Raw genomic sequence first — 24,023 nt, 5'->3', positions numbered from 1 at the left:
CATTTTAATATTAAAGAGAATATATATTCTTTTAAATTTATATATATTTATAAATAACTTTTGATTTTCAGTTCCAAATTCCATCCTTCTTTTCACTGTCCACCTATTAAGAAGTAAAAAAATAATACCCATTGTATAAATTAAGTTATGTAACATATTTTCACATTATTAAAAAAAAGGAAGAAATAGAAATAAAGAGGAAAAAAGCATTTCATTCTATAGTGAATTCATTGTTTTTCCCTCTGGAGTTAGGTAACATTTTTCACCCTGAGAACTTTGAATTATTGTGGATCCCAATATTGATAAGAACTGTTAAGTCATTTAGTTATCATTGAATAATCGTTGTTAATGTGTATTTTGTCCTCTGGGTTCTGATCACATTTAATCTCCTGATAGTTGTTGGTTTGTTTGTTTGTTTTTTTTTCTGAAAACAGTCTTCTTAATCATTTGTTATATAGCCCAATATATTTCTATCACATTCATATCCCTAACTGGCCAATTTGCAACTGCCACTGTCCAATTATGGGCATTCACTGAGTTTTCCATTTTTTTCCACCACCAAAAAGATGTGCTATAAATAGTTTTGTATATCAGTTTGTTTTCCGTCTTCTTTGACATTTTTGGTCTCTAGATCTAGTTGCGGTATCACTCAGTTAGAGGATATGCTTTTACAGCACTTTGGGCACAGTTCCAAATTGTTCTTCAGAATAACTAGTGAAGACCTTAGATTCTTCACAAACTCTGGCCAATCCAACCAAAATGAGAGGGGCTTCATAGACAGTCCTGGTGATGTTTTGTCTCTAATTCAAATATGATCCTAGTTAAGTTTGGAGAGACGCACCCACTTTCTGGCTTTTGGACATATAGGAGGTAATGATGGCATTTTTTTTTTGATATACCAATTCTGTATATGGGCTGCCAAAGCAAGAACTTCATATAGCAATTCTGAAAGATTTTCCATTTCACTGGTGGCAACATATCTTTGAAATGGACAGTCTTTTTTACATGTTGGAATTTCTTCTAAACAAGCTATATTTTGCATTTTTAAGATGATAAAATCCTATTTTAAAAAGCAGCAAGCCAAGTAAACAATCAAAGAACTAGACTGATAGTAATAAGCCAATATGTTAAATATTAACATAATTCAAATATTGGTGCTGTGATGTGTGAATCATTACCTTGCAGCTATTTTATCATATCTCTTCCTGGTACAGTAGACAGTGTAGATGAAATAAAATCCTCATTATTTTGTGTATAGTTTTATTTGTATTTGCCATGTTCTCCATTAGAAAGATGACTCCTAGAGAATGTATATTGTCTCATTCATCATATTTGCATCCCACGCACTTAGCACAGTGTCTGAAATATAGTAATTAGCAGGTAAATATTTGTTGGTTGTTTTATATATATGAGAAGACCAAAGTTCAGAGAGATTCTAAGATTTGGCCAGGTGACACAGCTAGTCAGAAGTTGAATTCAAACCAATCCCAGTTCTAGTCTCCAATTCTAGTGTTGATTCCCTTTGGAAGGGGGAAAAATGAGTTAATTATAAAAAGGATTGGCCTGGATTATTTAAGAACAGAGTTGTCAGGAATGTAATTTATTCCAAAGAGATTTATTTACAATTGATTTATAAAATATAAAGAGTGAAGTAAGAAAATCAGAGAGAGGATAGGGTAAGATATATAGCATAAGAACTAAGTAATTCACTCCTGGCCCCTGGCTCAACCCCCAGCAGGGAAAATTAGTCCTAAACCAGAGAGGCCAAGGCAAAGCCAAGGACCTGGGGATGTCTCTCTCAAGAGGTAAGTCTCTTCTGAGACTGGTATCTTCAGAAAATCCAGGAAAGGAGTCAAATTTTTCACTCATCACGTGTCAGTCCAATGGAGGAGATTTAAAGAACAGCCTCACTAGGAACAGGGTCTCAGGTCCAGTCAGCAGATTCTTCTTCAGTGTCCACTCCAAAGAATGAACAATAGTCCTCACAGGAAATTGTAATTCCTTTTAAAGATACTTTCCTTTGTGTCACTTCCTGTGCCTTCCTCCATTTTTTACATGGACAAATCATAGTCTAAAGCCTAGTTTGGGATTGCCCAAGAGGCAGTCAGTCGATTCTGATTTGTCACCCTCTATTGCACAAGTGGGTCATAGACCTCCCACTAAATGATTAAGTGGGATGCTTACACTTTTGGTGATTAGATCTAAAAATGGGTAGGGGAGTTAATTTAATTTTCACAATCAGGGGAGAGTTAAATTTAATCTTCACACCTTGTACCAAACTGCTTCCTGTTTGGTTCTGAACAGAAATATTTGTTTTTTGTATACAAACTTGACCAATAAGTTAAATTTACTGAAATGTAACAACCTGAGAAATTATAAATATATCATGCAAAAAATATATTTTTTTATGTTTTCCCCAGAGGGAAGAATTAAGATCAAAGGACAGTCTGCAAAGATTTAAGTTTAGACTTAAATTTTAGGAAGAATTAATAATGATTAGAAGGATCCAAGTAGAATCATCTGCTTTGAAAACTTGTGGATTTTCTCATATACTTGAATTGATTTTTATGTGTTTATGGGAATAAATGCCCTCTGAATTCTTTTATTTTTTTATTATATTTAGCATTCATTTATTTAATTTTGAGTTCTAAATTCTTTCTCTTCAACCTCTCTTCCACCTGTTGAGGTGATAAAAATAATACAAATTATAATTGTAAAGTCATAAGATCCTTGTTTCTATATTAGTCATGTTTCAAAAAAAAGCAAGAAAAATTAAGTGAAAAAATATGTTTGGATATATACTCTATTCCTCAGTTCTTTCTGCATTGGTAGATATTTTTCATCATTAGTCCTTTGGAATTGTTATGGATCATTGTATTGATCAGAGTGTTTCTGTCATTGTTAAGTTGCTTTTGAGATATATCAAACTATTTGTGACACTATTTGGGCTTTTTTGACAAAGATCCTGGAGTTGTTTGCCTTTTCTTCCTCTACCTCATTTTACAGAAAATCTGAGGCAGAGTTAAGTGACTTGCTTGCAAGCCTGGTGTTCTTTCCCATTTTACCATCTAGCTGTCCATTAATCAGAGTAGTTAAGTATTTTACAGTTGATACACTGGCATGCTTTTGATTGAATGATAGGGAAAAGATTGTTGTAGATTCTACTGACATTTTAGAACTCCAAAATGATGGAAGTGATTTCAGAAAAATAAGGGAAGATTTATATATACTAATACAAAGTGAAGTTAGGTGACCAGGAAGCTGTTTTTATATTTTGTCTGGTTTAGGTATCCAAATTATATTTGTGTCGTGAACAGATTTGGTTGAACTCCCTTATTTTTAAATATTTTCTATAAACTAATATTGGGAAAAAACAGTATTTGAAAAAATATTCTTTCAATGTTTTTGATAGAAAAAATAAAATTTTGGTAGAGTTCCTTTGTAAATCCATTTGGGCCTGGGGGATTTTTCTAAAGGAGCTCCTTTATGGCTTCTTCAATTTGATTTTGTAGGATGGAGTTATTTAAATATTCAATTGCCTTTTCTGTTAACTTGTAAAATTAATATTTTTTAAATATTCATACATTTCCTTTCATCATCATTTGATGATGTGTTTAGTCTGTTCAAATTTGATAATAATAATTTGGTATTCTATATTTTTAAATTAAAACAACCAATAGTTTATCTATCTATCTATCTATCTATCTATTTATCTATCAGAGCACATTGTGCTCTGGTGCCACAAATCTTTCCTTCTAACCTAACAAGTCGTGTCCTGTCGTAGAAAATGTCTTACTCTGACTCTTTATTGACTCTAATGCCAAAATCTGATTTGAAGTCTTTTTTAAGTGATTTGGAGGGGAATGTTGTAAAAGTTGATCTGGAATCTCTCTCTACTCATCATCTTGTCTCTGCCCTCCCCTATCCCTAAATCCTTTCTAATTCTGGAATTCAATAAAATACATTTCTTATCTAAAATATGTAAAGATATGTAAAAGGTAAAAAGATTATTTATCATCCCCTAAGCTGACACATTACCAAATGATTCTACTTTAGGCACAGGAGGAAAATAAAACTTCATGTTTAACTTTGTTCTTTTCAGATATTGAAAGTTCCTCTAGAACTTCCTGGTATCTTTAAACTTATTAAAATGCATGTCTATTTTAAGGTAAATTGTATTCTGCTTTGGTTGCCATTTTCAGAAACTACCAGATATGTCTATACTGACAAGTTCATGATTCTGGTGGAATATCCTGGAATGGATGGATTCCAGCCTAGACCTCATGTGACAATGCTTTCTTTTCCCTACTTTCTTTTTCTTCTCACTCTAACCCACTTAATCATAGTTCTTATCCTTAAATTATCCTCTAGAAACTAAGGGTGGAAAGACATTGCATCTTAACATGTATTCATTAGGCATCAGCAGACAAGGCATTGTGCTAGGTACTAGGAATATAAAATCAGAAATTGCACAGTCCCTATCATCAAAGAGTTAAGTAGTGTAATAAATCAGTTCTTGACATTAAGATTAGCTAATTCAAAAGGGTGACTAGGACAAGTATAAAACTAAGCATGTTCCATTAAAGTTTGATCATGACCAATTCATTCTCACAAAATTCGGGAATAGAGATCACTTTAATATGAAAGATTAGAGAGTTTAATAGAGGGGTGAGTACCTACAGTTGACCTTGAAGGAAGACAAGGGTTTGTGGAGAATTAGCCATAGAAAAAAAAATGCATTCCACCTTTGCAAGATGACCTATAGAATCGAGAAAGAACATTGCTCACTTGTGTCCCTCTTTCTTAAAGAATTCCTCTAGTTCTGTCTATTGGGCATTTAGTCTATAAATTTTTGTATTAGGCTCTAAAGTACAAAGGGGAAATCTTTTCCTGAACTTTAAAAGCTTTTATTCTAATTGGAGAGACGGGACAATATGAATAAAAAAAAATTAGTGCAGTTTAAATCTATTAAAAGTAAGTCCAGATTAATTTTAGCTGACAGCAGTTAGATTGGAACGTGAACAACTGGGAACATCAGGAAAGATATCAGGTAGGAGTTTGTACCTGAGAAGAGCCCCAAAGGAAGTTCAGAAACAGTAGTTGTATTTGTAAGGGATAAGAACATTGGTGGCATGGAGAACAGCCTGAACAAAAATGCAGAGATAGGAAATACAATGTTATATACACAGAAGTTTGGGTAGAAGATAGATGATGTGATATATCATGGAGATGGAGTACTGTGAAAACTGGAAATACAGGCTGGAGGACAATTGTGAAAACATTTAATGGCAAATTGAAATTTATATTTTATTTAAAATGTAATAGGGACACAATAAATATCATTGAGTAGGAAAGTGACAAAGTCATATCTGTACTTTGTTAATATGCTTTTGAAGTTGTGTAGAGAATAAATTGTAAAACTTAGAGATCTGAGATGGAGATAAATTAAGATATTAATGCAATATTTCTAGATGTATTAGAAATAGTCTGAACTAGAGTGTTTTTATTAAAAAATTTAATTTGCATTTTCCACCATTACATGTAAAAAGTTTCCAACATTTTTCAAAGAATATTGTCTTAAATTCTCTTCCTCTCTCCCTGCCTTCCTCCAGCTCCTCAACCCTTCCCCAACCCCTTTGAGATGGTAAGCAATCTCAAGGAGATTTTACATGTGAGATTATGTAAAACATTTTCCTCATATTAATTCTTTTGTAGAAGAAAACTCAAGTAGAAAAAAATAGAAAACTGTTTGCTTTCATCTTAATTTAGACTTTTTCTCTGGAAACAGATGGTATTTTCATCATGAGTTCTTTGGGATAGATTTGTATCATTGTATTGCTGAGAATAGTCATTATTCACAGTAGTTTATTTTAAAGTATTCTTGTCAATATACAATGTTCCCCTGGTTCTGCTTATTCCACCTTGCTTTAGTTCATGTAAGTCTTTCCAGATTTTTCTGAGCTCCTCCTGAGTGTCTTTTAATTCAGCACAATATTATTCCATTAAAAACACATGCTCTAAGTTACTCAGCCATTCCCCAATTGATGAGTATCATATCTCCTTATTTTCCAAATCATTGCTCTCTAAAACATGGTGCTTTAAATATTTTCGTATACATGGGCCCCTGCCCTTTTTAAAAAAAAATGTCTTTGGGATATTAGCTTAGTAGTGACATTGCTGAATCAATGGATACATATTATTTTGTAGCATAGGTCCAATTTATTTTGGACATAGTTCCAAATTTCTCTCCTGAATTATTAAATTAATTTAGAACTTCCCCAACAGGGCATTCATGTCTGATCTTTCCTATATACCCGCCACGTTTTGTCATTTTCCTCTTCTGTCATAATAGCCAATCTGAGATGGTACTTCAAAGTTGTTTTAATTCACATTTCTTAATAATAGTAATTTAGAGCATTTTTGCATGATTATAAAGAGCTTTATTTATTTTGTATGGGAACTGCCTGTTCATATAGTTTCAATATTTATCAACTGGAGAATGACTTTTGTATTCTTATATATTCAACTCATTTCTCCATGTATTAAAGAAACGAGGCCTTTATTATAGATATTTATAAACATTTTTGCACCATTAAGATTACTGTGTATTGCCTTCCATCCTATTTGGCCCTATTAAGTGTCTGACCTCCATCTCACCCAAAAAGTTTTCCCCCTTTGCTATCAGCCCCACTCCCCTTCTCTTGTCCCTTTTTCCATCTACTTTTCTATAGGGTAAAATAGTTTCTGTATGTTCTCCGCTCATTGAGACAATTCTGATGAGGGTAAGGTTCACATGCTCTCCCCTCCATCTTCCCCTACACTGTGAATATTCTTTCAAGCCTCTTTTATTTGCAATAATTTGATCCTCCATTATTTCCTTTTGGGCTTGAGAACAATCAATATTTTTCTTGGAGGCTTTGAATGCAGTGGTATTGACTTTGTAGTCTTCTGAATTTGAGTCTACCCTGTCAACAAAGTAACTTTCTATGTTGGATTTTTTCATTGTTATTTGCTCATTTCCCTGCTTTTTTCTTTTCTTTTAGTTTAAAAAAAATAGTTAAAGTTGTTAAAGATTCTTTGGGCAGCTACCTTCAGAGATGGCACTGGGGATTTATGGGGAGATGTGTGCTTAATATTCTCTAAGTATCTACTCTAGTTTGGGAGTAACCCCAAGCACTCTTTTCCCCCTTGGAACTGTGACCAGGGTTCCCTGCTCTTCTGTGACTACAACTGCTTGTGTTGGGGCTCATCCTCACTCTGTGATTGACATCCAAGACATGAATTATATATCTATGTATGGGCAATGCTGTAAGAGTCTTGCACCCAGAATCACCAGAGGCACTCCTGTAATTTCCTTCTAAGCAACTGTCCGACTCCCCCTTAACATCTGTGGTTGAAAGTTCTGGAAGCCTTGGCTGCTATTTCACCTGTGCCCATGGTCTATAGCCAAGGTGGGGTCCAACCTGGAGCACTGAGCTCCAATTCCACCCTGGTGCATTAGATTACTCCTGCCAGCATTCTAAATTGTTTGGGGCTGAAAAATTACATCACTTCATCTTTTTGTGGGTTATTCTGATCCACAATTAATTTTGAGGCATCATACCATTGCTTTTCAGAGGACAACTTGGTACAAATCAGATGGGGCCTTTTATCTTCTCCACCACATTGGCTCTACTCTGTAGTGCATCAGAACTTCAAAGAAAATAGAGAACTAATGTAAGATAATGGTGTAGTATTATTCTGGCAAGTTTTTGGATATCAGGATGAAGAAAGAAATATTAAAGGCTAAATTCAGTGTTGCTACCTTGGGTTTCATGATGCTCTTTACTGAAACAGGGAAGCTAAAAAGGAGATTTGGTTCTGGAGAAAATATAATTAATTTTATTTTCTTTTATTATTAGTTTGAGAATCCTATGTGTTATTCAGGTATCTATTTCCAGTAGACAACTAGATATAGGGTAATAGCGCTGAGGAGAGATATCAGGGTGGGATACCGAGATATAAGGGTTATCTGAAGGGACATAATAACTGAGGTCACAGGAAATAATGACATTGACAAGAAAGTGCAATAGATGGGGGAAGTTGAATAGGATAGGGATTTTCCAGACATATGGCTGAAATGGATAAGGGTGAAGGAGTGGTGCATGAGAGTAAAGGAAGGAGGATTTTCCATAGGCATCCTCTCAATCCTTGGTATTTTGCTGAGGGGAGTTGGAAAAGGAGAGTAAAAAGGTTAATTTTTAAACTCTTTTCAATAGGAAACAATAGCAAATCCCAGAAAAAATGTTGAAAATTCTCAATATCCAAAGAGGTAAAGGCTCTGATTTTCAACTGAATGTATGAACCAAGAAAGCAACTAGCAAAAGCCTTAGTGTCTGGGCTTTTAGTGAATCATTGTGGAGCTGTGAGGTGGTTGACTTCACATAAATAACTCAGAATTCACAAAGTAAATAATGATAATTTCCGTTTGAATAGTGAAAAGTACTTGGAGAAGAGAGAGAGAGAGAGAGAGAGAGAGAGAGAGAGAGAGAGAGAGAGAGAGAGAGAGAGAGAGAGAGAGAGAGAGAGAGAGAGAGAGAGAGAGAGAGAGAGAGAGAGAGAGAGAGAGAGAGAGAGAGAGAGAGAGAGAGAGAGAGAGAGAGAGAGAGAGAGAGAGAATAAAGGAATTTTCAAAAGCAAAAGAAATCCTACAAACTCAATATGTCCTATCTCAATCACTTAATTTTGTTGATTCAATATCACAGACTTCACTCATCCATTTGGAATTGATTGACACAACTGATATGAGTTGCAACTTTAGATGAGAGACAAGTTAGGGCCCTTGCTTAAAGTTCAGAATTCCTGAAAAATAATTGTCTCTCTCAATTGCTCTCTCCCCCTCCCCTCCACACACACACCCAACTGAAGAGATCTGAAATCCTCAAAATTATTGAGCAGATGGGATTTAAGATTCATTCCTTGTTTTTGTTTTTGTTTTTGTTTTGTTTTTTAATTAAGGACTACAGCTCTAGGGTTCATGATAATCTACTAATAAATGTGTAGCCAAACTAGTGCTTTCATTACAGGTTGAATAATTAAAAATTAATTGTCTCCATTTTAGATATCAATCATGCTCAGAGGCTCCATTTTATTATCTCAACGTAATAAATTTCAGTCTGTTTATTTAACTTGTGGTTCTCTAGTGAGAAACAAAAATCAGAACAAAACAACAACAAAATAAAAACAAAACAAAACAATGAATAGGAAGCTTCCTTGGTGCCATGTGTTGCAAACAAAGTTGTACCACTATAAAGAGCCAGATGCTCTATTTTGCTCCAGCTCTGGCCTTGTCCTACCTAATTTGCCCATGCTACTCTTGAAATTCAATGGCTGTATCAACTTCTTCCATTAAAGAATATAACTTGTATAATCATTGCTTACTCATAACAATAATGCTAAGAGAATGAGGACAGGACCATCTATTGTGCCACTATGGAACTTGGACATAGAAAGAGCTTTCTTCCTCACCCATTCTTATGGGTAAAAGATAAGTAATATCTTATGGTAATTTTCAACATGCTCTTCAAAATATGATTTTGGGGTTTCTATTTTGTTCTCTTTTGGTGAACTGCTTAGGTTACTTGAAACACAGACATCACTGAGGTGAGGAAATACTATATAGAAAGGGTCTACAACACCAAATGCTAACTAATTTGCACCAAGTAGTCCCAGAAGTCCTGCAAATAGTAGCATAATACAATCTTCCATCTATCATTTCAGATCATTATCCCCATTTTTAGATTATCAACCTGGGAAGCAACTTGTGGAGAATTCTCCAACTATATCATTAACTGGTAACCATCTTCTCATTTTTGTTGGACCATAGACTAACAACAGACAGCAATATGTCCCAGGAAAATAAACCACTGCCATTGTGTTGACTTCCAATTCAAATATTCATTGATGATTCACTAGTCCCTGGAAGACAGACAAACTATATATATATATATATATATATATATATATATATATATATATATATATATATATATATATATATATATTCTGGAGAGCACTACTCTTTTAGAGCTCATGTGCCTTTTGATGGCAGATGGCCAACAGTTGTAGTGGTCACAAAGATAAAACTCTACCAAAATAATTTCTCTCATCTATTATAGCTGTATTAGAATCAAGTCTTGTTATTTGGGAGACACTACTATTTCTAAAGCTTCTGGACTGAGGGTTCTGGGATGTTAATATGAAATTTAAACCTCTTATATGTGGTTTTACCTCTACTAAAAAGCAAGTTCTTTGAGAAGAGAGACAGTCTTATTTTTCAGTGAGTGTTATCAGGGCTAAGGATAGTGTTTTGTTCATATCATAGATGTTTTCATTTATGAATGAATATTCATACATAGAATACATACATAAGCATACACACATGTATGTGTATATATCTCGTACCTCATGAAATAATGAATTTCAATTATTTTATTGATTACTACAAAGACAAATATCAGCATTCTCTCAGAGTTGTTATATTATAAAATAATATTAGAATCTAGTATGTATTTTTCATTTAGATCTAGTAATTACATGAGGGTGAACTCTGGATACCCATACTTGGCAGTTGTTTGAAGTCCTGGTTCACAAACTGACAAGCTGTGTGATAAAGACTGAAAATGGAATGTGCACAGAGATTTGGTTCACCTACTGTTATTATACTGGAATCCAAAGGATGATCACCTATCTAGATTTAATGCCCTAGGGGGGAAAGTGACAAAGATTTTTTATTGTAGTAAAGGCAGAAAATCACAGAAGTTTTGTCTTCAGTGGAGGCATGATTAAATTGCATAGACCCCTACAAATGTATTAAAGAATATGTCATTTCTTTTTCCAAATCTCAGATTGCTGCACACTTGAAATTTTTAACTGAGTGGCTCTCTAACCCTAGACTAGTAGCTCGATCTCCCAGTACCGCAAGTCACTCACTGAAGACCATAGTTTACAGGGCAGTTGCTGATTTTCATGAGAAGTTTCTTCACTGGAATTTCCCTCTACATAGAAATCACAAATCCATTGGGGAAATGAATATTATTTTAATTTCTTCTACTATTATTTTTTTTAATTTTAATTACAAAGTCTATGTGTAATGAACCAAGAGAAAAAAGTCACTAGGCTTTTCTTAATTGTTTAATACAATTTAATACAATTTAGGAACCACTATACCTCAAGCTACCAAAGGACGTCACTACAAATGTGAAGCAGATCTGAGAATAGCTGGCAGAAGATGGGGTAAAGAGATCCTGTTGAGCACAAGCCCTGAAGGACTGGTTAATGCTTCTCTGAAGTTTAGTAAAATGTCATGGTAATTTGGATCCAGACCTTGTGCTAGAGACCTATGCATGATGATAGTTGTGTAATTTCATGTCCTTAGTCTTAAGCTGCCAGCAGGGTCATAGGAGTTCTAAGGGAATTCATTTCAACTCCCATCATATCCTTGGCAGCTAGAACCTACACCATGAAAAGTACCTTAGAGTTTCAGCAATGCTCAAGTTGGTAATTAGCAAAATTGAAGGAGTAAAGGTAGAGCTAAAGTGAGCAACATGGGTCCTTTGCTTTTCAGTTTAACCTAAGTGTCTGTCTCCCTTATAAAAGATCAGATTAATTTAGGAATTTGTTTTTATTTGGAATGCACATTTCCCTTTATCAACAGAAAAAAAAAAACACATTATATTTCCTCCAGTAATCATTGACCTATTTTAAGCAACCTTTCTTAAAACTGAACTGATATTCTTTCATACTCCATGTCTGATGACAGGTGTTTTTAGAACACATTTGAATGGCACTTTGAAAATTTATTTGGCAATTAATTGCCTGAGTGTGGCTCATTATCAATTTTCTCTTTTGCTAAAAAATACAGTAAGAAAGATGTGCTAATATTTCTCATCATCCCACAAAATCTCAATTAAATGTTTTAAACTAGCCACATAGATTGAATATAAATGTAATAGTTCACTTTAAGGGAAATCAGGTCTCATAGTAGATTGTATATTTCATGCTTCTTGAGAAAATATGTTGTTTTAAAATTATTAACAATAAAGAAATGTTCAATAAAGTAAAATTCATCTCAATTTTATTGATAAATACAAAGTTGAGGGAAACATCTGCTAATATGAAAATAGAAATAAAATGAATTTTGTTGTCACAATTTCCAGTGTTTCCATTGTTCAGTAATCTATGTTTAAATGTACAATGGTGTCTAACCTCTTGTTCTTGACTTTAGGTAATGATAATTAACCTCAGGTGCAGGTGGACCATAAAAGCTCTCTGATGACAACAGTATTGTTCCACTTTGGACCAAAAGTCATTCAATAAAATGTCTCCATTTCAAGCCCAACTAGTATTATCTTGATTCCACTAAACACTGGAACAACTCTCTCAAACTTCTATGTACTGGATTATTTCTCTGTGTGAATCAGAATCCATCATCTGAATGTTTCAAAACACTACTGTGTGCTCTGTGTAAGCTGAAATTTAACCCAGTTTCCTATATAAAATGCATTTTGCCTTAGTAGAAAACCAAGAATCTAGTTAAGTTGGCAAAACCAAAATACATGGATTGTTTTTGAGTGATAGCTGCAGATGCATAGAGAACCAAACATTTGCTCAATATTAGGAGAGAAATTGACCTAAATTTACATATATATTCACTTCCCTTATGGTGAGTGGTACATGTATGCCCCCCAAAAATTCACTGGATTACTTTTAAAATATATTAGAGGATTTCTTTTTCATTCATTCAATAATGATTTATTACATGTTACTTTATATCAGATATCATGCAAAGATGGAAATAAGAAAAAAATTGAATTGTTTCCTACCCTGAAAGTCATTCGAGTAAATTGGGGAAAAATAACAGATATACAAATAAATTAAAAGTAAAATCAAAGTAGATTTTGGTCCTGCTGTAAGGCACCAACATCTAGGTGTCTACAGAGGCAATAGAATCATAATGCCAAATACCATATTCTAGAAGGGGTTATTTCAACCTATTCATTTTTTAGCTTAGGAAATAGAGATTCCAAGTGTTTCCTAGAGCAAGTGGTAAAGGCAAGATTTGAATGTAGGTCTTCTAATTCTGAAGCAGTGTTCTTTCCACTGAGATATTGAATTGTTTTTATAAGAAAGATGATGAATGATATTTAACTGGATGGAAATTGAGCATTCTAAATTAAACTGTTAGGAGGGAGAAGTTCAGGCATGGTAGATAGTTGTACAAATGCATTGAAAAAAAGGAAATGTGAAGTCATATAAAATGGAGGGATCTTTAACTGGAATGATTGAGTAATGTAAAACAAAGTGTAGTATGGATAGATTGACTGGATCTAAATTGTGAAGGAATTTAAATGTAAAATATGAGTTTATATAAGAGGGGTGACTCATAATTTATCTTGAGTAAATCTAATTAACTTCATACTTTACCACCTTATATATTTATTAGGTAAGAAAAGATCTTTGATTGAATGACATACTCAATCAAAGGTATAAGGTAGATGTGAAGAGTTGCTTATTTTCTCTGTTGAATCTCTCAATCAGAAACAGAAGCTAAATGACAACAAGCTAGCTGATTAAGGAACAGAGTGAAATGCTTCCAGAAACTGGATGAAATTATATAATTAAATGTATTAGAATTTGTTGCAGATGTGGGGGGTGTGTGTGTGTGTATGTGTGTGTGTGCAAGTGCATTTGTGTGTATCTATGTACATGTAAGGGATTGGGACCACAAATGTGAGTGAGATTAGATGATTAATCCAAGGGGTGGATCCCGTATACATTTACCATAAGAGTAATAAGCAGCCACTAGAGATTTTTGTCAGAGAAGTGATATAATCAGACACACTTTTAATTTAATTTATGAAATAATGCCTAATTTGTAGCTCTATGATGATTTCACAGTAAAGAATACTATATACCATACTCTAAGGTTGCTAATTCTGCTCACTCTAAGTAAAAAAAATAATAATCTGTATAATTCAAGGGGTTCAGTGTCCCTAATTGTGGAGGCTGTCTGAGATTGAGATTAACATAGATCACGATGACTCCAAGAAGATAATTTCCTCTCTGGTTTAATGCCTCCATTGATATTTGCTTCATAAATACTTGTACTATTTTAAACATGTAGTTATTTTTATATATGTTAATTTGTGTATATTTCATATCTTGATAGCTTCTTTGAACATACAGAAAAGTGTTAAATTAGTCCCATGAATGTATAAAGCACTCAATTTGCCAACCAGCTTCTTTCAAAATCAAGTGAACTTCTGTTTATCATACAGGTAATCCTTTGAAATTCTGATCTGACTAGCCTCCATATAATCCTGTACAGTATGCTTCAAACTTTTTGTAGCACTCTGTTATAATGAGAAGGAACAGAAAGAACATGTATATAATGCTTTGTGTTTTTCAAAGTAGTTTTCTTATGTTATTTCATTTGATCATAACAATCTCATGAGAAATAGGTAAATACTTCCACTATTTTACCCATAAGGAAATTAAGGCTGAGAGATGTTAAGTAACTTGTCTAAAGTGCCTCAGCTATTTTATCATTGGTAGATTTGAACTCAAATTCTTCTAACTTAAAGGAAAATATTCTATCTGCTGTACCACCTAGATGACTTAGACTCCTGATGGAATGTAAATATACTTTGGGGGCTACTGTCCAAGTAATGCCCTTCTGGTTAGAAAACTAGTCTCCAAGTAACTCATAATTAGCTATGTTCTCCATGTAGGAAAATGTTCAAAAATCTATGCATGATATTTTTTACCACACGGTAGAAGAACTCTCCTTTCTCTGAGAGGTCAGGATCTTCAACTCTGAATCATGGAAATTTTTAATCTTGGAGTTATGTTGAAAGGCAAAACTAAAGCAGAGAAGGAAATGACCCATCTCTGACCAGAGATTGAATTACAGGATCCTATTGATAGAATTTGGTTTTCAAAAATTCATTCTACGTATTGGTCTTTTATCAAAACATCTTCATTCTACTATGTGTGTTTACCCCAGGCATGAGGAACATTAACTGTTCCTTAGGGGAAGAAACTGTTAATGAGTCTCTATCTATGTCTCACCACACTTCTAAATGCAAGTCCATTTATCTGTACTCTGATGTAGCTTCTGAACAAGGAGATATAAAGAAACAAATTAGACTAACAGTATGCTTTTACAAACTGTAGAGAGGGCTGATTCTCTGACCAGGAGTCCCACCTCTACAATACCCAAACAACCAATGCCTTTAAAGAAAGCTTTGGTTAGAAGAGTTTTCTCTGTACTCTAATCATGGTGCCAATGGACACACACACCTCCATATGGAATGGTACTTAATATTTCTCCAAATACAGGATCCTTCATTATATCCCTGGTTATGTGAGGCTCAAAGCGATTTCCTCAAATGAATTGAGACACTTTTCCAATTGATTTCAGACACTTTCCTCATCAACTCCCCATGATACATGATGAAAATGCACTAGAGGTATTTCTAAAATGATTAAATGTTTTATAGTTTTGTTTTGTTTTGCTTTATATTCTATGACTGGTTCTATATAAATTGACATTATTTCAACCAAATTATTTTGGGCTTTTTGTCTTGTTTTTGATTTTAATGACCATGTATTTTCATAATCAATCAGAGTAGGAATGAAGAGGGTACAAATTAATCACTGAAACAGCTGAAAATAATGAATCGGTTATTCTTTGAACTTTTCTTCAGACATAAATGAGAATAAACTGCAATTATCATGAGATAAAAAGAATCAATTACCTCATTATTTGAGTTTCTGATTCAATGATCATGTTGATTTCTCCAATACAATAATATGAATGTTTATGGAAAATTCTGCCTACTTTGTGACATCCATGGAAGATAACATTTTAAAATGACAATTACAAATAGATGGTCTAATGGAGTTTTTATGCAACTTCCCCAAAAGTAATGATATTATTTGAAATAGACCTGTTTCAACATCTAGATAAGGGGAACTGGGCTGTGATGATACCCTACAGATTTTTATCATTTTATTCCATTTCATACAATTAGCCAGACATTGTTTTTCTCTCTGGCAACAAAGGACCGGTTATTGTCATAGATACTGAAGCTATGAAGAAACAAAATAGCTGCATCCTCTAGTCACACATATACTGCTAGAGGAAAACAATATGCTCAAAGTAAAACTTTAAGTCTATGCAAAGTAAATATATAGTAATTTCAGCATTATAATAACAGTAATAACTGAGGCAGATATTATGAAGGACTCAAGATCATTTCATAAAATGATCATTTGAAGGAATTGGTAATGTAAAACCAAGAAATTAAAAAAGTTAAAGAGAATTATAGCTCCAAATATTTCCAGGGTTGTTATGTAAAAAAAAAGGTAGGATAGGATAATGGATAAATTGTTGACCTTGTCTCTAGGAAGAATTGGGTTCAATTTTACCTCTGATATGTACAGATTGTCTATTAGTTGGCAAGACATCTAACCTACTAGGTTACATAGTAGATAGAATGAGGGACCTGATGCCAGGAAAACTAATCTTCCTGAGGTCAATTTTGGCTTTAAACACTTATTAGCTATGTTACCCTAGGAGAGTCACTTCACTCTCTCTCAATTTCTTCATCTATAAAATGAGATGAAGAATGATATGCCAAACAATTCCAATATCTTTGCCAAGAAAACTTCAAATGGAAGCATTAAGAAACTGAAAATATTTAACAACTAAAACTATTTAATGACAATAGTTCCTATTGCAGGTAAAAAATGAAGTAGACTCATTTGGGAGATTTAAACACTTAATTCCTTCTCTCATGAACTTTGTAATTTTGCTGGGACATCTTTGACCCAACAAAGACAATATAATGCAATAAAATGTATTCCTATTAAGCAGTTCAATTATTAAATAGCACAATACTTCTAAAGAGAGAAAATTGACCAACATTGGCATGGATAAGAACAATTTCATGTACATTTTGTACCAGTGGAATGAAGGAGTTGTAGTAAAGAAGAAAGGGGTTCAACTTTTGTCTCTTAAACTTACTATCAAAATAAGTGAGTCACTTTATGATTTTTAACCTGTGTGGGGTTTTTGGCCATCTGAAAAATAGAGATAATAATGTTATCTGTAACACTTGCCTCACTTGGTTATGTAAGACTCAAATGCAACTTCAGATTTTAATTTATAGCTAGAAGGAACATTAGAGCTCATCAGTCTTCTCATCTATATAATATGTGAAATTCCTCAGAAATTTCAGGTGTTCTCACTCAAACAGAGGTAGGGCTGGATGGCCTCCAAATTCTTTTTCAGATATGAAGTATAAAAACAACAGGAAATGGAATATGAGGAAAGCTTTTTAACACAGCTAGTCAAAAAAGTATATTTTGTCAAGTTCTCATTGTATACCAGGAAGCATTTAGATAAATAGACCCCTCTTCAATGACTTGGAGATAACCCCTAGTAAAATCTATTGATATTTATTATATGTAAAACATATAAAATTATATTCAGTAATAACTTAAAGAAGTGACTTTTGAATAGGATTCATTTAATTGCAAGTAGTATATGCAAAACTACAGTTGTTTTAGATTGCCATGAATCTCTTGTCAAATACAGCATGTGATGGAATTAGAATAAGAGTGTGAATGTAAATCCCAAATGAATTACTTTTCTTACACCCCTCACAATTCCCTAAAATGCTGAAAATATCTAACAACTTTGTACAACTCTGCTCCCTGAAGGACTACTCATATCCTTTGCTTAAAAGAGCAGACAGAAACTGTGGATTGAAAGAGCATACATGAAAATGTGTGAATTAGAGAAAATTCACGAGGTAGAACTCAGGTTGGGTAAATATTTTTTTTAGCCTCAAATGCTCAGAACTCAAACAAAATGTTCTCATCAGTTTTCCCATAATGAAAGAGATGTGGATATGTTTTGGGGTGTGTGTGTGTGTGTGTGTGTGTGTGTGTGTGTGTGTGTGTGTGTGTGTGTTTGCATATATATGAGAAAGAGAAAGAGAGAGAGATGAATGAATGGATGAATGAATGAATGAATGAATGAATGAGAAACAAAGCCTTAATATTGAGAGAATAATTATTTGGTCAGTTCTCCCAACCCCAGACCTGGCACTTAATGCACTGTTCAGGGTCACAGCCCCCATCACTTGTTTTTTTTTTTTTTAAGAAATCTGGTACCTTGATACTAGTATGTTTTATCATTGTATCACATCTGCGTGTTTTTTTTCATTCTTTTCTGTGGGAGGAGAATAAAATGGTAGAGTATTTAGCTTATTGAGACAAATACATCTTTGGAGCTACAGAAATATGTTTTGACTTAAGAAATTTGATCTAGTTAGATACTCAAGATGAACCAAAGAGACTTTTTTCATGTTCATTTCATAGTTCCCCTAAAGCTGAAAAAATAATAAGCAATTCCAGATTATTGACTTGAGGAAAATTTTGAATCATGTATACATAGTTTTAAGTGGTGAGAATAGGTTTGGTAAGTAGGAGTAGAGGATTGCCCTAAGAGGGAAGAACTCCCAAGCATTTCTTCCTTAATTATCTTCCCTCTGCATCAAATTAAAAAACTCTGTTATCATCCTCTCAATCCCTACAAGGGGCAGAAAGCACATTGTCCAAGGCAAAAGTCCCCCTTATAGGGATATCTAAAGGAAAGAACTGTAGGATAAGGGATAGAGACAGACAGACAGGGAAATAGAGACACAGAGAAAGACACAGATAAGAGAGACAGAGAGAGAGAGACAGAGCAAGAGACAGAGAGAGAGAGACAGGCAGACAGAGAGACAGAGAGAGAGAGAGAGAGAGAGAGAGAGAGAGAGAGAGAGAGAGAGAGAGAGAGAGAGAGAGAGAGAGAGTTTTCATAAATAATCAGATAATCAAATGATGACAGGTCATTTTCTCTAAGGGACTTTCTTACACTTCTATTTGCCAACACTCCTCCCACCCCTATAAAAGTGATTATTAACTACAGAATTTTAGCCTGAAATTGTTAATTCCATATCTCCCTTTTTTGGAAGCTATCACAATAATATATATGACTCTTCATGGCAGAATTAGATGAATATTGGTATTATCCCAGTTATATTTTGAATAGTTTACCATATTCTTGTTATAAGAACCATCATTCCTTTCCATAAAATAATCAGTAGATAACAATAATATCTAGTATTTATAGAGCACTTTAGGATCAACAAATAAATGTATATTATTTCATTTGATCATCATAATAAGCATGTAAGATTCATACTATTATTATCCACATTTTACAAAGGAGGAAAATGAGTCTGTGTGATGATCCAAGGGCAACAAAGCTAGTAAGTGTTTAATTCAGGACATGGAATTGTCTTCCTGACTCTAAACCCATTATTTCATATACTAAGCTTCCTGGAATACCAGATATAAAGTGCTTCATAAATATTAAAACTATAGAGAAATGACAATTATTATTAAAATAATAAAATAAAATCACTTTAGCAGTGACCCAGGGCCTTAGCACACACCATTGACCATAAGCATTCATTCAAGACATCTTAACAAATAAGTGGTGTGAATGACAGACTTGGGTAACCACAAACATAATCATCTAACATTTTATAATCTACAGAGAAATATACATATATAGGAAGCTTGGTTTTACAGTGGACATAGCACTGGTCCTGGAGCCAGTGAGACTCATTTTTCTCAGTTTAAAACTGGCCTCACACTCTAACTAACTGCATGACCCTGGGCAAGTCACTTAACCTTGTTTGCCTCAGTTTCCTCATCTATAAAATGAGCTAGAGAAGGAAATGACAAACTGTTCCACTTTACCAAGAAGAAAGCTCAAATGGGGTCATGAAAAGTTGGACATAACTGAAATGACTAGATAATGGCAGCAATAAAAGCAACAGTAACAACAAATACATACATGCATATACCCATCATAGATATTACATATATGTGTTCAAATTTGCATATGCATTCATACTTATGTAATTGTAGATAACTACAGATATGTGTGTACATATATACATTTATCTGTATATATGTCTATTAATGCAGGTATAGTTTTTTAATTTATATATCAATGCAGGTATAATTTGAACCTCAAACTCTGCACTGAAGCTATTAGGCTTATTTTATCAGTGTTGAAATGAGTCAGATAGAGTTTTAAATGAATGGTAAATGGTCATGCAGTTGTATCAGATTCAGATGTGAACCAAGTTTTTCTTTTATACAGCCTCAGCCTTTTATATATTATTTATAATTTTTAAGACCTCTCCTTCCATCTCAAAATTAATACTATGTATTGGTCGCTAGGCAGAATAATGATCAGTGCTAGGCAGTAGGGGTTAAGTGACTTGCTCTGGATCATATAGCTAGGAATTTTCTAAGGTCATATTTGACACCAGAACTTCCCATCCTAGGCTTGGCTCTCCATCCACCCAGCCATCTTTCTGCCCCCTAATTCCTAAATTTTAGTCACAACAGATGCAATTATTGGACTACATTCAGTAGTCTTTGAAAGAACAATGAAAATGGAAGTGGTATCTAAGGATTAGCAAAAAAAAAACAAATATGATATTTTTAAAAAATTAAGTGCATTCATTCATTAAATGTTGTAGGGTTTTGACTTCTGTAACAAACAATTGTTGTGGGATTGCTCAATTTTTAAAATCTTCATTTACCAAAGTTATAGCTAAAATGTTCATCAACCTTTTCAATTTTTTAAATGAAATATATCTTGGATTAAGAAATAAGATTTAATATATTTTAGTTTAATATTTAATCTTGGGATAGGAAGAAAGTTCTGGATGAAGTTTCATAAGAGAGAATTTACTTTCTCAGTTAATTACTATTTCACATGTTTTCCAATTAGTTTGTTTACAGGAAGGCACTAAATAACTGTTGTTTTGTATTGTTTCCCAAATTATGTACCCAGGAATTCAATATTCTAAACCAATTTTACTTTTGAATACAATATGAATCACAAAACTAGAACTAAAATCTAGAACTCTGAGGATCCTATATGATAGTACTAGAGGAAGAAAATGAGAAATAAAATGGAAGAGTCTCATCCAAAGTTATAATGCCCATCTAGAATCTGCATCTCCTTTCACTTAATACAGTGATCTCTTTATTATACAATGGTGTAGATATTTTAAATATAATTTGTAATGCTAGTTATTTATTTGACTTAAAATTACTTCATCAACAATAATTTTAAATGTTTTAGAATTCTAGTATTAAACAACCAACAAGCATCTAGGATTCATTTTGGTGGAAAGTGGTAGTGAAAATCAAGAAATCCTTTGCCACAAAATAGTCCTGAAATTTATTCATAACCCAAAGGGAACTGTAATATTTCATCTCTGCACACTGGCAAAATGAACAAGAACAAATAAGGACATTGCTGTATTATTTCCACTTTTGACATTATATTCTTCAATGAACTTGAATAATTCAGTTAAGGGGTTGGCAAGATGAACTCTGAGACACCATATAATTGTAGATCAATGATCTGCTATTGATGTTGCTGCTTTTACAAATGATGTTGGTAATCATGATTATGATGATGTTGATGGTTATATTACTTAAGACATATGTACTTTCAAGTTTACAAAGTGGTTTATTTTCTCATCTCCACTCATTTCGAGCAAAATTCTAAAATAGATGTTTAAAGTTAATATCTGATAAAAAGAATCTATAATGACTGGAAGATAGAATAATTTTATGACAAATTGATTAGGTCAAAATAATTGCATTATTAGACTGTTAGAACAGGAATATATCTAAGTCTTCTGGAGAAAAGATGTGGACTAAGGAATAAAATAATTGCATAGATTATGAATTGGTTGAATGATTAGAACCAAAGATGACTATAATAATAATTGTATATCACCTTAAATTGAAGGGTCTAGTGAAGTGTACTAAGGACTTCTGCCTAGCTATTTTTTTAAAGCCACTATTCTTGTTTCCATTATTTTTTAAAATCAATGTCTTTAATGAAGGCATATTTACTGTAATTATTACAATTGTAAATTATACATATCCAGGGATATATAGAGTATGTTAGATGGCAATATAAAAATAGGAAATATAAATAAGCTATTAATCAATCAATAAGCACATTAATATGTACCAGTCACTGTGAGAGGCTGAAGACAAAAAGAAAAGTAAATCTATAAATAGCTATCTATCATCTATATCTATCAATATATGAATACATTCATTAATCTGTACACATATACAGACACATGCGTATAAACATACACCTATAAGTGTACCTATCCATTTGCTTATGTGGACATAGATTGCATAAAGATATATGTGTATATATATATACATATATATGTATATATATATATATATATATATATATATACAGATGTATCTATTTGCATATATTCCTGGCTATATGACCCTGAGAATTTTATTTCATCTTGTTTTCTTTAGTTTCAGAGTCTTTAAAATGGGAATGAAAATTGGATCTAGCTCCCATGTTTGTAATGAAGAAAAAAATAAATAATTCAAAAGCATCTAGCACCTAGCACAGTGCCTGGTACATTTATCAATCACTATATGTCTGGAGAGGGAGAGAGAGAGACAGACAGACAGACAGACAGACAGACAGACAGAGGCAGAGAGACAGAGAGACAGAGAGAGAGAGAGAGACAGACACAGACAGACAGAGAGAGACAGACAGACAGACAGACAGACAGTCAGAGACAGACAGAGACAGAGACAGAGACAGAGACAGAGGTAGGGAAGGAGAGAAGGAGATGGCTAGATGGATGGAGGGATGTATAGATGGATGCATCGGTGAATGGGTGGATGGATGGATAGCTAGATGGAGAGAGATATGTGAGTGATATATCATATATGTGTACATATATGTATGTGTATATGTGTATGTATAAATACAATATATGCATGCACATATATTCATTGTTTTTAGTTTTAAGTACTTCATTTTGGGAAATAATTGTTTAGCAAGATGATGAGGATGTTAGCCAGGCATGTGAATGGGGATTTATATCATGATATATCACTCATTTATTCAGTTGATCAATGAGCATGTATATAATTTTGGTAAGTTGTTTCAGTCAAATCTGATTCTTCATGACCCCTTTTGGGGTTTTCTTGGCCAAGGTATTAGAGTGGTTCTCCACTTCCTTCTCCAGCTCATTTTACAGAAGAGGAAACTGAGGCAAACAGAGTTAAATGTCTTACTCAGAGCCAAACAAATAGTAAATGTCTGAGACCAGATTTGAACTTTGGAAGATGTCTCTAGGGTTGGCACTGCTCACCCACTGCACCACCAAAGCGCCTTATACTTATGCACTACATAGCAAAGTCGGGGGGAACAATAAAAATCAGAAATGGGTTTAGGCTTTAAGGATGTTAAATTACAATGGAGACAAGTTAAAGAAACTAAAGACATTTAACAAAGAAGAGATAATCTAGGCAAGGACAGCATCACATGCTGTAAGTATTTGAAAGGAAATCAAATGGAAGTATATGTATGTGTATTCTTATCTTCAGAGGGCAGAGAAAAAGAGCAACAGAAAGAAACTACAAAGAGGCAAATTTTGGCTTGTTTAATAAGAAACCTCAAATATGAGAAGTGAGCATATTTGGAAGAATTGAAATGAGGTTCCTGAGGATGTAGTGATTTACTTCTCCTCTTCACCCCAGTAGAAGGTCACAGAACAAAGTTCTAGAATATAATTAAATTATAATTGGTAGAGAAAATATTCTCAAGTATGGGTTAGAACAGAGGATCTCTGAAGTCCCTTCCAATACCAAGATTCTTCAATTGCTTGAAATCCATTCTTTCCCAAAAAAGTTAGCCCCTTTGAAAAGTTTACAATTACTAATCAAAAGTGGCCATTTCTAAAGGCCACTTTCAATACATTTGTTTTGAACTTTTTCTAGGTAACAGACCAAACAGAGTAGGGAGGAGGTGCCACTAGGTGGCTCAGTGAATT

General features: G+C 33.5%; 1 protein-coding gene across 3 annotated transcripts in view; it reads left to right on the top strand.

Annotated features, from left to right (window-relative positions):
• The window catches only part of BCHE (butyrylcholinesterase), a 97,779-nt gene that overhangs the window by 35,647 nt on the left and 38,109 nt on the right, over window positions 1-24,023 (top strand). Inside the window, exon 3 of one of the 3 annotated variants that reach the window (XM_007502265.3) lies at window positions 11,197-12,190. The exons of the other annotated variants lie outside the window; for them this stretch is intronic. Coding sequence (XP_007502327.2) covers window positions 11,197-11,242 — 46 coding nt within the window. The 3' untranslated portion in view covers window positions 11,243-12,190. Of the gene's footprint in view, window positions 1-11,196; window positions 12,191-24,023 lie in introns of those variants that run through there. 3 annotated transcript variants of the gene reach the window in all.

This window comes from Monodelphis domestica, chromosome 8 (genome assembly GCF_027887165.1).
Source record: "Monodelphis domestica isolate mMonDom1 chromosome 8, mMonDom1.pri, whole genome shotgun sequence".
NCBI lineage: Eukaryota > Metazoa > Chordata > Mammalia > Didelphimorphia > Didelphidae > Monodelphis > Monodelphis domestica.
Note: the sequence above shows the minus strand (reverse complement) of the source record. Positions and strands in the feature narration are given on the sequence as shown.